The sequence below is a fragment of the Nothoprocta perdicaria genome, unplaced genomic scaffold (assembly GCF_003342845.1).
Source record: "Nothoprocta perdicaria isolate Ctin4 unplaced genomic scaffold, notPer1 scaffold_107, whole genome shotgun sequence".
Taxonomy (NCBI): Eukaryota; Metazoa; Chordata; class Aves; order Tinamiformes; family Tinamidae; genus Nothoprocta; species Nothoprocta perdicaria.
This window is the reverse complement of record NW_020454172.1, coordinates 294,366-309,578: the sequence shown is the minus strand read 5'-3', so window position 1 is coordinate 309,578 and position 15,213 is coordinate 294,366. Positions and strand designations below refer to the sequence as shown.

Here is a 15,213-nt window from a genome sequence, read left to right as displayed (position 1 = left end):
CTGTTACTATCAGAAATTCACTTAGAAGCAATGTCAAATAAAACGTTTGCAACACTTCAGCATAATGCTTGATGTAAGGTATACTTCACAAATAGTGATTTATATTTTTATTTTATTTTGGAAAATGCATTTCTGTAGTTAAGCCATTTCAAAAGGTATATCTACATATTCATATATGCAATGAATAACAGTTCCTTAGCAGAAAGACCCATGAAGCAGATAGCAAAGAGCAAAAACGTTAGCGCTGCACGACTGCTCTGAAGCTGCTGAATACTGTTGTTAAGCCCATGGCTGATGTGCTGTGATCTCTAACATGCCCCTACAGGTGCAATAATAAGCGTAATAGATATTTCTGCACAGGGTATTTATTTCCATATTACTCAGAGAGACATTATTTTTTCCGTTGTCCTTCTGCGGGAGGTTCCTGCTTGTGTTGTGATTTCTAATTGCAGTGGTGTTGTATTTGTTAGCTCTGTAGAGGGATGGAGGCTTACAGACCAAAAGAGAAAATTCCTACTCATTTCCTGGGGCATTTTTTTAACAGGAGAGATTAGTTGAGTATTAGTTCTTCTCTGACTATCCTTTTAAACCTTGTAGATGAACAGACTTAGCACATTTCTAAAAGAGTTTACAGACAACAAACAAAAAGACACACAAATAAATAGTGTTTTCCATCAGAAGGATTTCAGGGAACATTGCAAAAGTTAATCACACTTCACAGAAGGGGAATCTGAAGTGTTCAGCAATAAGATTATTTACTCAAATCACCTTGGCCAGCAGCACAGCAAGGAACACTGTCCAGATGTCTCCCAGACTAGTGCCAGATCCAGGCACTTTAAATAGAAAATACCTGACTATTCTCAAAGCATTTCCTTTCTCTCTTTTACACTTTTTTTTTTTTTTAATTTTGTAGATTTTTTTCTCTATTTGATCTTCAAGGGATGAATCTCTACCTTCTAAGTTGCAGTGCAGTGAATCAAATCTATTTTTTTTGGCTGTAATTAACCCTTAGCCCATATAAGTTGCTTGCTTGTTTTCTGAAACTAATGAAATTAAGCCCTCAGCTCCCTACTTCCTGAAACCAGGAATATACATAGAGAGATTTTAATAGAATATTGTACAGAAAAAGGAATTAGAAGAGGCAGAGGACAAGATTTTAAAAATAGTCAGAATCATAAAATCGTTAAGGTTGGAAGGGACCTTTAGAGCTCATCTMKTTCRGGGGGCTAATGTTGCTTTTTCTCACATCCGTGTGTGCACTGTGGAGCTTAGATATCCCATTAAAACATCCGTTACAGTCTGTGTATGTCAGTCAACACTTTATTGAGYTTCCAACAGCAGCAGCAGCAGCAGTCCTGCATAACATGTTGGCAGCAAATCAGAGAACAAATCACAATATTCAGAAGTTTAATAAACCAAGCCAGATTAAATCTGAAGAAATCAAGCCATCTACAGATTATTCTATTTTTTGATGGTGTGACTTTCTCTTGATATGAAACGTAGTATTTAAAAGTATGTTTATATCTCAAGACATTCAGTAGCTACCTTGCTGTAAAGCCGTAAAGAGAAAAGTATTTGAACTCAGACAATGATAGTCGTTTACTCTCCAGGCTTTTCATAGCTTTCCACCACCTACTGTCTTAGGTGGCTTGTAATTGTAATTTGATTGAGGGATTCATCAATAAATGCAGAATATTTTTTTTCCTCTCCATACCATGGAAGGGGTTAAAGTAAAAACATTTATTGTGATAAAACAGTTGTTAGTTAACAGACTTCAAACTGTGAACTTAATTTGCATAGACAGGGTGGAAGGAAGCAAAGAAAGAGGAAAAAAGATGTAAACCGAACTCATCTACAAGGTACTTATTTAACAACACCTTAGCAATGGAGTGACCACCTGGGAGATGCATTAGAAGGAAGCAAATGACAAATTAGCAAGAGAATATGCAAGAGATGTAAGAGAAATAAGTAACAGAACCTTTGGAAATACGTATTTTTAATAAAAATCAGCTGTTTCATGATCACATTGAAACCACTCCTGTGGAGTGCATACATACCACAGCAAACCTCGAAAATCCCCCACATCATTAAAAAGCCATATTAACTTCTCAAAGATTAAGAACAAAGATTTTACTCTACAAAGATTCCAGAGTTTCACATGCTGGTACATTGCTTATTCCAGGAAAGATTGCTCGAGTTTTTTTTGTGTGTTTTATTCCACAGTCTGAAAATCATTTTGAGAAAAGAAAGTTAGTGGATTGACTGTTACATCTTCTAACAATTATATATCATCATATATTTTTCACTAATGTGCTCATTTACCTCTTGTTTTTCTTATCATTGATCAATATTGAGTAAAGAAGGTATTTTAGATACTTCAGAATTCTTCGCCTCCCTCTTCGGCATTTTTACCTGTTTCGCTTTCACAAAAAGATACATAATTATTTTTAGGTTTTGTCCTTTTTTCTACATTCCCTACTTACCATCAAGTTCTATGCCTAAATGGACTGATTTGGAAACAGTACTGAACTATTTTAGAGATTTTTTCACTTAAAATTAGTTCTTACAGAGGAAAAATTTTCTCATCTTTCACATGTTTACAAGAAATATTCCTGAACTCATACTTTTTTTTTCCTAATCCATTCTAATCTGATGCATATTTTTACCAAAGAATTTCTACCAAAGCTACTTATTGGTTATTTAGGTCTTAGCTCATACTCATACTTCTCTGCTCAAACTACCCTCCGATTTGTGTGCCCGTGAAGCCAGTCCGACTTTCTTACCTTCCAGGCCTTGTTGTGATGTTCTCAGCAGTTCTGGGAAACGGATGTCTTTTCTCTCTGGTTTTGCAACACCACACTTCTTTTGGTTCACACTGATCATTTGATCCATCTGAGCAGTTGGTTCATATGCTGCAACCTTTCCTGACTGCATCTAAATAAAAAAAAAAATTAAAAAAAAAAAATAAAAAAATCAGAATATGTCTCAAGGTGTGTGTGCTGTGCCTGGTACTTACTACTTTTATTTTCTAAAGCTTCCTGCCACCTAAGCATAGTAAAATATATTAAGAATCCAGATTTCATTTGGGGCCCTAGATCCACTCTTCTGACATAACTAGACATACAGCTCTCTTACACCAAACACCATTGAGAACCTCCAGAATGTTTTATACTTCACAAATCTTAGAAAGTTCTGTCATAATTGTGGCTCCCCAGTGTGCACTTAGCTATAAAAGGAAGCTACTTCTTACCCTACGTTGTTCATCCTCTTAGCTTTAGAAGTAAAAAACAGTAAAAAGCAGAGAGGGGAGGTCTTCAGGGAAAGCGCTGAGAGYTTGTACATGCCACAAGCTGCAGCCAAGATTGTACAGTCACTCCAARAAAAATCCAGGGAGCAGAGATTTGTTCTATATCTAATTTCTGTGAAGTCCAGGRTGAAAATCCAACAGCATTACTGGACCACAGTTTCATTCTTCATGGACTCAACATGTAACAATTGTCACCACCAATAGACAAGCTCTAAGGCTCTTTATGACTCCCCTTAAATAAGCTCTGGCCAGTACATTTCAAAACTTGTAAATATAGGTCAATCAAAATGAGAAAACAAAGAAAATAGACATACCTGAGACCCAGACTCTTCGCCCTGTTTAGTTCTGGTTCCCATCTGTCCCACTGCTTGCCAAGGACTTATTTTCTTTATTTTTTCAGGTGCCCTGTGATAACATGGCAACACAGCTGGGCCATTCAAGAGCTGGGAGGCAGTAGTATATAGACAGCCCCCTCACAATTATAAAGGTATATTTGAAATTTGAACATAGATGCATACTTCAAACAATGCTCCCCATTGGTGACAGTTTGCATTTAGAACGGTACTGATCGTGTGAACATAGCAAAGGAATCTTTGACCAACACACCAGTGAGCATTGTAGACAAAAGAACCATATTCGCATGTGAGAATTAGAAAAGTAGAATTTAGCAGAACATCAAGAAAGACAGTATTATAATGATCACGGTTCATAATACTCCTTTTGCTGACACACTTGCAGGAGTTCAGAAAAGAAAACTTTATACAAAAACAGTATTTTAGAAGCAAAGTGTGGTCCAACATGCTTTTTGTTTCTACTCTTATTTTTTTCAGCAAATCTAGAATATCTCAATTATGCCAAGACCAGCCATCCCAGTAGAACATCTGCATTAAAAAGAAGGCAGCATGGACTGCACCAGATTTTTCTGCCAAAGCCAGCATAAAACCAACCCTAACAACGGATAAAATAAAGTTGGTAAGTACACATTTTGTTTATTTAAGTTAAAACCACTACCAGCTGCCTCATTTAGAGAAAGGCCCAAAGGACGCTGACCTGGTACTGGAAATTGGAAAGTGCGAATTGAAGGTCGCCGCGGTGAGGTTGCCRCAGATTGCACGGATGGGAGGCATTGCTGAACAATTGCCCGTGGACAGAGGATCCTCTGGCCTGGGGAGATCTCTGCTGGCCCTTGCAGAGCCCGGCATGTCGGGGAGGTTGGCGTTGGCCTCTTCAGGAAAACCACGCCGTGACAAAGCAGCCTGTTGAATGACTGCGTCTTCTTGACGAGGTTTTTCCATCTCTKCAATTGCTTTTTTCCTACCTTTCACTTTGGCAACTTTTGCTTTTAGATTCCTTGATTTTTTGTCCTTTCTGACATCCTAGAACAAACACTATGTCAAAACAGATACATACTCTTAATTAGATATTGTTTTATATTTTATAGCTTTCAGTCATACAAGAGGCCAAGTATTCCTTGAGAGTAGAAGTTCAGGCTTTAGAGTCTCAAAATCGGACATTAACCACCATCGTTTTTAATGTTATGGTATTTTATAGTTGAACRTATTAAAACACTAATTAGGGCAATGGCTGTATAAATGCAATAGTTTCATAAGCAACATGGCTTTCCTTTCCCCAGATCTTTTCCCTTTGGGAGCTGGGGTTTCTAGGCAATGGTGCTCTGGTGCCGACCGGGTTCTATCGTGGGACGCTGCAAACAAGCGACAGTCCCATGTCCCCTAACACCAGCTCTGGCATCCTGATAGCCCTTTATCTACACTACCCTTCTTGTCTTCAGCCTTGGTTTTTGCCATTAGGGGTAGCAGTTAAAACCTGGGCTGAAAAATAGAGGCCAAATTAACTAGACAGCCATAGCATAGAGGACTGCTGACCTGCCAGCTGCCCTCGCAAGTGGAAATGAACTTTTATTTCTTGTAACTCATAAAACACTAGATTCATTCCACTCATCAACAAATTCCACCTTCCCCAGACAAGCTTCCTCTAGGTGAAGAAAGTGGTTAGGAAAGTAGGCTACTCCTGCCATGCCCAGAAAGGGGGAAGGAACAATTCTGGAGTAAAAGCCAGTTCCCACAGAGAAGCATTGACATGGCCTATTGGTGGCTTCCTCCCCACCAAGAGCTCCTCYAGATGTTTGCTTTTTCCTTCCCCAGGTCCTAGGGTTGTTATTCTTCCCTCCAATAACCCTTGTGGGGCCTTAGAAAAGGGCAGGAAAAAAATATGAAAAAGAAAGGACAAAAAAAAACTGCAACAAAAAGTATATGGGGCTAAGACAGATAAGACAACAGTGTTCAGTTAGGATGAAAATTTTATGCAGCAATGAACATTTTAAGAAAACCAATTCTCACCTTCCTAAATACTGGGCCATTCAGACAGGCATTAATACGAGCACTTCTCTTTTCATCTTTTAGCAGTCCAACATTATTGTTACTCCCTCTGATTTTTAAAAGAGAATTCACTTTTGCTTCTTGTAAGAATTTGGCTTTCAGTTCTGGTAAGAACCTGGTAAGAAAAAAGAGATAATCTTTTAAGTTATATTAAATAATAATTTCTCTTAAAATAATCTGTCAGTATCTAAACTAAATCCATTATTTAACAACTCAGAGCGCCAAAAACCTCATGAGTAGTTCCAAGCATAACACTAAAACTATGTGTTAAAAATAGAGCTTGTCAATAAACAACACATCTAGCACACAACTGATGCTTGGCATTAAAACAGGTTAAAAAAGTTTTTAAACTTGTAAATACTCTGTTCCRTGTAAAAAGGAATTAACAATGCAAATTTTATTCAGAGGAAGTGTTTCAGTTTTGATGTTGACAAATTATGGATTGTTTCATTTATCTCTAAAGAGCATGGAAGCTTTCTGATATAAACAAAATGCCTTTGAAGACTGATCAATTCACTGAATGAGTAGCCACCTTCTAATGTTTTTATGCTTCAGTTCTCTTTTACTAAATATCTGACACTACAGTGTCAAATGAAGCCTGAAAAGGGGAATTTCACAAAAAAAAGTCTCAGTGATTTTATATTGCATTTAATATAGTCAATATCCTAATTAATATTTTAATATTTTTAACTACAAAATATTATATTATGCTTAGGAACATTTGATTTTTATAGTTGAAATTTTGCATGCTAGAAGACATTTTTGAGAAGTGTGGTAATCAGAAGACAAAAAACTGAAATGCTACAAGCCCCACTTTTCCTTACTGATCAGACAGGAGGAAATAGAAACCTGCAAATGCTTCTATATCGATTGCTAAAAAAAAAAAAAAAAAATCCCATCCTCCTTTATGTCTGTATAAGAAAACCCCATACATACTAAGAGACATATGTGTTAACAATTACAGCTGCTGAACAGAGCCTGGGATTTGTGGGGAAGAAGGCAAGCCTGCAGTGTTATGTCCTTGCTRGAAATGGTTGCTGTATAGACTCCAAGAAACCCCATGCATTTCGGAAGCAGCAGCCCAGGCTCTATAGCCACACCTGGTGGCTAGCGAGCTGAGCACAGCAGAGCTCTGTCTATGCAAAGCTAACAGTGATTGTTAGATCACTCCAAAGTCATGCTTAAAACTAAATGCCCCAAATATGTTAAGAATAATGTAAAATAAATATTTTAAAATTATTTTACAAAGTGCTAGATGGAGGTGTTTTTTTTTTTTTTTTTTTTTTTTTGTGGTAAAGTCAGGAATTTGACAAATTAAACACCAGAAACACTATTTTCTAAGCAACCAGAATCTTTTGTCCTCTGTATGTGTTATGATTGCATAATGAATGTTATTTTGACTAAGGAGTCTGTTTTATTCAGAGCATGGAACAGCCTGCGTCTGGGTGGCAGCATGCAGTTTTATCTTCATTAGTCAGAGCATGATCCTGTGTCTCAGTTTTCCCTCTCTATGCAGATTTTACCTCTGCAAACAGTTATTGCTAAGTGATACTCATCAATGGAGAGCACAACTTTTTACCTAAGTATTAACTAATATATCATTAAGGAGTGTAGCAGTTTGTGAAGCATTGAGTGCAACTAACTTTTTCACAAAAAGACATAGAAATAGAAGCATACAGTATTGCTGTAAACAGGATTCGTTAATGCTGTGCACGCACTTGACACATCTAGGACATGAGCTTCACAAGTACTTAGCACTGTAGAGGATTTTGGTTTTTAATCGTGTATCTTACATATTCTAGTTATATTTCTAACTGTGAGCCCTTGTGAAAGTCTGCTCAATAATCTCCAATCCAGAGCTTCTTATATTCTAGTGACTAATCAAATGCTTACTTTTCAATAAATCCATCCTTAGTGAAATAGTCATGCCTCAGCAAATCTGAACAGGAGATCCTATCGTCAGGGTTTATTTGTAAACAAGCCTGTAACACATCAGAAAGATTACTGTAGAAGAAAGCATCTCATAATGAGATAGTAGGCTACCATGTATACAAAATTGTGTATTACCAATTCTAGTAATACACCAATAGCAGTTCACATTTTACAGGAATCTAAGTACATTAGTGTGTRCATAGCTGTAAGTTCATATGTTTTCACTTCAAAACTTATCCTTACATTATAAGAAAACTTTCCATCTGGTAGTATTCACAATTTCTGACCCCAAATTATCTTTTTTTTTTAATCATTGTACCTATTTCAGTAACATCTAGGATGTCTGGATCCTGTTCTATTGCTATGTAACCTAGTTCACTTTTTTGGCACCTCTGACTGCATTTGAGGGTGGCTGGAAGGTGAATTATTATTTTAGCTCCTAATTCTAGGGGAGGTAGGGGCCCTAGAGTTTTCATTAAATTATACTGCAGAGAATATTCCCTATAGGAGTACTCTGCTGGCTGAGAACTGTCCCAAAATACTTTCTAATTTGCTTGGTGGGGCTTATGAATGGAGTACCAGTGCAGCCATGGCAACTATAYATCAACATAGGATTCTTTAAACACCTGTGCTGCCCCTTTGTCTCAGGGATCATGATCTGTCCCTTATCTTTATTTCCAAATTGAAATTAGCTCCCCTCATTTGGGTACTCTCTTCCTTCTCTGGGGCTCAAATGTGCTACTATATCCCATAAACTGCTTATTACCTATATACAAAAATAGAGCGTGCAGTTCCTACCATCTTGCAATTTTTGAGCGTGGATTAGGGACTATGTAAGAGAAACTCCCATCAAGTTAACAACTTAGATGTTTTTGCTGTTTAGGAAAACATTGCATCGGTGGCTACAGATTCTCTCCAAAACATGACGACTTCTGTGAGTGTATTAGAAGATTCAGTAATTTTGCAACTAACAGACAAGTCAACAGTTCACGTGGATTTAGGCACCCTGCCATCAGTGATTATAGATCTCTGCTTACTAATACTCTGTATTGCATTCATAAATCCTTTTTTTTCCCTTAACTATATTACTTTAAGACTTTTTCCCAGTGCCCAATGAATGAATGAGATCCTTCATTTCTCTGAAAACAACAGTATTTTCTACTTGCCCAAGAAAGAATTAYTAGCTAGAAACCCTGCTAAGTGAAAGCCTCTCTGGTCTTTACTGAACAAAGTACTTCACAGCTTTTGTTCAAATTTTTATGATGTTAATAGATTACTAGAGATGCCTGGTATCAGCACTACCATTATGGATTTGTAAAGAAGCTTTCCACTTGTCAGTTATTTTAAGACTTAATGAACAAGTTCTTCATATGAAGGGCACATTTCAGGTGTGCTGTCAAAGAGGGAAAGAATAAGCTACTGAGAAAGAAAATGCACCACAATTAGATTATTCCTCCTCCATCAACTCTCTCTCAAGTCTTTATAAGACAGGAAATTGACTGATTATTGGGTTTTTAGTTTTTCTTAATGGAAATGGTAAAACCTAAGTCCATTCCTGTTCTGATTGACTTCAGGAAAGAAGATTTAGTGCCCGAACAGAATACAATTTTTTWAAGTCATTGTTGTCTGCAACTGCATTTCAGTGAAGACAGTAATTATAACARTAATGAATTCAAATAAGCTTAAACACTTATGAAAAATGACTGACTACAGAATCTCCCTGCCACTTCTGAAAATCTTAACTTCTCTAGTTAGCATGCTMTGATGGTCCACATTCTTCATGTGTGCATATTCCCAATTAAACTGACTCCTATGAGTTAAGGATAAAGGCCACAATTGAGTGGAGGTTCCAATAGGAAGTACCATACAGCAGATTAATTAGCATAATGTACAAAGAGGAATTCTCATATGCAGTTGTACTGATAGGAAGATTTAAATTTGACAGGTTAAACTATTTTATTTCAATGCTCATTTCAATTTTGTGCCGAAAATTGAACAAATGCCAAAATATTAACTTATCTTGAATCAAATACTTTTGGATGTATGCATTTCTTGTATCCTAAACCTTATGGTCCTAAGGTCCAACTTAATAGAATAAAAATCACTCTACAAAACAGAAAAAACTCCTGCAAATCCCAGGAGAACTTATCTGGAGTGATATTCTGGGACAGCAGCTGGATAGAGGAGTTGCATACTCCAAAACCAGATTTCTATTCCAGATTTAGGTAGACTAACATGGATTGCAGTGACTACAGATGTTAGAGTTCTTCATCTTGTCAGTAAGGTTATCAATTATACACAATGGCAAGTAATAGTAATTATCCATTTTGATACCCAGGCCTCCTAAACATACATGAACCATATCAGCCAGCAAGGCAGTGAGCTGGGGGTACTTTTTCCTTGCATTTTTAGGATGCTGGACTTCAGGAAGTACCATCCCTGAAAAAACTGGACTTCTTTTAAAAATACTCTGAAGATGAGGTGTCAAATTGCCTGTAAAAAAGTACATTATGAAGAGATAAGAAATTAGCAGGTTAAAACAGATATAAAGATTATAACAAAATAAGATTATGATGCATTTGCATGGAGCTGGCTAAAATACATTTTAAAAAACCTCATTGAAAAGCCTGCAATTTTCAAGGCTGAAATATATTCAGCCATGACTCTATTCCTCTCTTAACTTCCTCATTCAAAGAAAACAGTGATTATAAAAGCATGTCCTTCTAGTTGACTCTACCGCACTATAAACTATATGTAAGGCTTGAGAGAGAAGAAATTGTTCCAGCTTCTGAAAAAGCCACTTACTTCTCTGTCTGTAGTTCACATTACCAAAATATCTACTATTATTATTAACTAGTATCTAACAACATGACATACAGAATGGAWTTCACAGTCCCAAATCTGTCCTACTGGCAGGACTATATTAGAAAAACGTACTTAATATTAACTTAATATTATATTAGAAAAACTACTTAATAATCCTGACCCTTCAATGAGCTATGCACAAATCTRTGTTAGCAGATTACACAACAATCAAGTTAATGTCACATATAAAAGCTTTTCCTTCAATACGGTCTGATTTACAGAATAGGAATACTCACCTACTTTAGTTACAATTTTATGAAGTAAATCTAGGTCAGAGTTGCTACGTAAATAGGGATTTCCAGTAGCCATCTCAATCATCATGCAACCTAGGGCCCAGATGTCAACAGGTCTACAATCAGAAAAAGGAAAAAGGTTTTCAGCAACAAGATGTTAAATGAAAAGAAGTAGTATTTTAAAGRAATATTTAGAGAGAAAAAAAAACAGTATTACTAAAAAATATAAGTAAATATTACAAAGTAAAATACTAGGAAGAATTACACACTAAAAAAACCCTTGACACTTCCAACTTAACATATTGTCAACCATGTAAGTTACATCTCAGAAAGCTCAAGTCTTTCTCAAGTTTTATAGTATCTTCTATTTTACAGTTTACTGTTTATATACAGTTCTAATGATTTTCSTTTTTCTCGTGTTACGTTATAGCTAAAGTCCATGTGTTAACAATGCTTCTCCTATCCCAGATGAGCAACAGACGAAACAGAACAAGTTCCACATACTTTCCATAGGTCCGGTCTTTTAACACCAGTTCAGGAGCCCTGTACCATCGCGTGGCCACATAATCTGTGTAAACATCACCAGCTTTGGCTAACGTGCGAGCAAACCCAAAGTCACAGAGTTTGGTGATTCCACTTTGAGATACCAAAATATTCTCAGGTTTGATATCACGATGTATGATCTGAAGAAATAAAAAAATAATAAAAAAGCAAATAAAAAACCCCCCACAAATCAGCTTAATATGAAACAGGTTCTGTTTCTTAGTGTTCGGTAAAACAAAAACCAAACCAACAAAAACCCAATGCTGAATCCCCTCCACCCTCCTGCTATGTCAGGATTGACCCTGGAAGACAGAATGCCCTGATTTTCCAAAGTCATCTATGTGATAATACTACTGTAAATAGCAACTGCTTAATGTGGGTGATGAGAGAAGGTGAATGAGATTTCTGCACAATGCCCTACTTCTCCACAGCAGAATTACACAAAAGTGGTTATTTGAAAGGAGACAGTACAAAGAAAAAGGACAAGGTGGGAGTAAGGAAGGAACTTTCAGCTTCTGTGAAACACTGCAGCACCAAGGATGACAGTTGAAAATGTAGCTGATTAACTGAGAAGAACAAAATAGGCTGGATAAAAATTAAAGTACAAAGTTCATTTAGCTTTTCAGAATTTCAGAGATTGGTTCAGATACTAAAGAGCCCAAATACTAAACTCATCATCTAGTTTTCTCTTTACTATCTTGTTGCAATTTTCAGATCATTTCAAGCCAACTAGAAGGGCTTAAAACTATTAAAAAGAAGCAAAAACTTCTTTTCCCCCTCAAGAAAGAATTAATACTGTCACAATATTTTTATAACAAACCACTATAAAAATAGGATGGCCTCAAAGTTATAGTGCTGTTTTATGCTCAATCTTTACAGTAAATACTTACATTATTATTGTGGAGATACTCAATTGCTCGTAGTATCTGGAAGAGGTATTTTTTAAGCCTTTTGTTATCCAATCCACGGCAATAATGCTGGAGCTCATCTAAAACTGTATGATCAACAAATTCAAACACCAAGTGAATTCTTTTTTTCTGCCTAAATACGTCAATCAGGTTGACCATGTTCTCATGGTGAAATTGCTGTTGGTAAGAGAGGAAAAGMACTTTCTACCATCGCTTTTTATTTCGATTTGGATAGGCTTTCTCTTCTAGAAATGCATAACGAGATCAATTAATGATTTACATTATTTTGAAAATATGCTACACATCTTTGTTTCTTTGCCTTCATTCTTACTCCAGTACTTCAACATACTTGTGTCATCTGGAATTAATTCAGGCTCTGAACTAATGCCTTTTGAGAAAAATGTGTTGCTAGCACTAGTTATATTTTAGGAAAAGAAACACATCATATAGAAATTAAAAAATACATAAACACTGTTTCTTTGATGGTACAATATCCAGAAAGCTTTTTTCCCCCACTTTTGTGCAAGATTATTAATGCTAAGTCAAAAACTTCCATCACCTGCAGGAGTATAACATAGAAATACAGCACTGGAATGACCAGCTATTCTCATTGCTTAAAAATACTCTTGTGCATACATCTTTTATATTACTAAATCATAGACAAGAAGTAACATTTATAAGAATCACCTTGAAAACATGCACCATTGCAGTAACTGCTCCACCTGCTATTTGTTTTTACATTGCTATCTGATGATGTTTGAAAGAGGTTTTTAGCTCTCTCTCCTAGGAGAGAATCTCTTTAGTTGCCATTATTTAAAGACAAAACAAAACAAAAAAACCCTACGTCATCAGTGGTATCAAGTTTCGTTAATGCCACTGAGGTCTAGGAAATTAGATCATATTTAGAGCCAAGAGCCTCTACTTATACTAAGCTGAAGCATCATTATGGCAAAATGTGCCATTATGCCTAATTAAAAATTGATGAGAACTGAATTTTTAAAAAGTGTCCCATTACCACAAAAAGCAAAAGTGGGGCTGAATAAGTATCATAAAACTGAGAATGAAAATTTGCAACCCTGTAATTTCACAATCAGTTATGGAACTCCATGGACATAGGTCTAGTCTCCACTATGACCACCAAGCTTTGAAGGGAAACCTCCACGCTGCAGTACAGCAGAACTAGAGTATCTTTGCAAGGGAATATTTCCAGATTAATTCCCTGCTTACAGATAACGCACAACTGGTATAAGAAATACACCACCCCTTTTGCGGCCAATGTGCATTGAATATCCTGGGAAGAGAGCCAAAGCAAAGTGATGTAATCAACAGCTGGGGGAAAAAAAAAAAAAAAAAAAAAAAAAAAAAAAAAAGGGGGGAAAAAAAAAAAAAAAAAAAAAAAAAAGCCACCTGGGAAGTCAGAGCAGTGAGCAATTTAAAACAGCAAAATTGACCTTGGGATTAGCAAAGCATTTCTGCTTTCTCCCTCATGGAGCTGAGGATCCACCTCACGGAGCAGGCATGTCTTAAGGTCACAGTGCAAGTGACCAATAAATGCAACAAGCAACCAGGTATTAAACAAATTAAACATTGTTTATTGAGCATGTATTTCATTTACAAGTATAATCAGAAGGAAAAGTCAACATGTTTCATGTTTTATGTAAACGTGGCTGTTTTCAGTTAAAAACTGCCCTGGTTTTCCAGAACAGCACAGGCAAGTTTTCCTTTGCAGCATTCACATAAACTGCACTGAAAGGCTGATCCACCAGACCTCATGCTTATTTTAAAAAGTGCACCTAGTAATAACATTGCACAAAGTCAAAACAATTAAAAATCCTCTGCAACTCACACAGATTCTTCCACTCCTTAAGCACAGACTGTTTTTCTTATCAGCATCTCAGAACTTTGTCTTTAAATGTAGGACTTTAGATATTTGGCAGCACAGCATTTCAGAAACAAATATTTCTTTTTTACACTCTTTTATGCATGAAGCAGCCTACAAGCAAGCACATGAGCACTGCTAATGATGCAGCTCTGATCATCAAGCCATTTCCCATTTGTTTTAAATACTTAATGAAACAAACCTGCAGAAACTTCACTTCTCTCATTGCAGTTTTGGTAGCACTTTTTCCTGATTTATCGTACAAAATTTTAATGGCCACCRTCTCTCCCGTGTCCTTGTGCCTGCACTTCACCACCGTCCCGTAACTTCCCTCTCCCACTTTGTCGAGCACGTCGTACATCTCCATCTTCACCGGTTCWTACTTCTTCATGGGAGGACAGAAAGCTCGGGTTAGTCAGAGGTATGCACAAATCTTTAAGTATGTATCTATAGGTAATTTTTTTTTTTTTTTTTTGGGGGGGGGGGGGGTAATTCCCTTCCCAAACATTTCCATAAGGTCTCGAGCCACAGCTCGCTTTTTTAATACATATGTGTAGAGTGAGAGCCCGGAGCTCGCTGACACAAACACACACAGCTGCCCGCAGAGCCTGACTTTAAATAACGGAGTTCAGCGCGTTGCAGCCCCCCAACGGCCGCGCGGGCCCTCACAAACCGCCACAGCAGCGCGGCCCGGCGCCGCTTCCCCTCCCGCCGCTGCTGCGGGCCGAGGAGCGCCCCGCTCGGCTCCCGGCGGCGGCGCCGAGCAGCGACCCGCCCGTGGCAACGGCCGCCCGCGCCGCCCTGTGGCGTCAGCGCGCTCCGCGGGGCGGCGCCGCGCCCGTCAGCGCCGAGGAGCCGTTAGAGCCGTTAGAGCCGTTAGAGCCGTTAGAGCCCGGCGGCCGCCGACGCCGGGCGGGAGGTGGGGCAGCCACCGCGCCCCTCCCTATAGCCGCGTTTGGCCGGGTCGAGCAGGTGCGTTTAAGGTTACTCATTAATAATTAATCATCTGATTGCTTATTAATGAGGTGGACGTGGCGGCGCGCGCGTCACCGGGCGGGGACATCAGGGGGCAGCGGGTGAGAGGAGTGATTGCTGCTCCCCCTAGCGGCAAAAACACATATATGCGCCTTAATTACCCTGATTATCT

General features: G+C 37.8%; 1 protein-coding gene across 1 annotated transcript; it reads right to left on the bottom strand.

Moving 5' to 3' along the window:
• Window positions 1–2,047: 2,047 nt before the first annotated feature.
• CDKL3 (cyclin dependent kinase like 3) lies at window positions 2,048–14,498 on the bottom strand. The gene is made up of 12 exons (XM_026045535.1): window positions 14,269–14,498; window positions 12,170–12,364; window positions 11,241–11,419; window positions 10,740–10,852; window positions 9,992–10,131; window positions 7,600–7,688; window positions 5,668–5,821; window positions 4,358–4,683; window positions 3,622–3,712; window positions 2,784–2,934; window positions 2,323–2,420; window positions 2,048–2,224 (listed from the first exon to the last, which is right to left on the bottom strand). The coding sequence occupies exons 1-11, from the start codon at window positions 14,455–14,457 to the stop codon at window positions 2,338–2,340; spliced, it is 1,710 nt and encodes a 569-aa protein (XP_025901320.1). The 5' UTR covers window positions 14,458–14,498; the 3' UTR covers window positions 2,048–2,224; window positions 2,323–2,337.
• Between the last annotated feature and the right edge of the window lie 715 nt (window positions 14,499–15,213).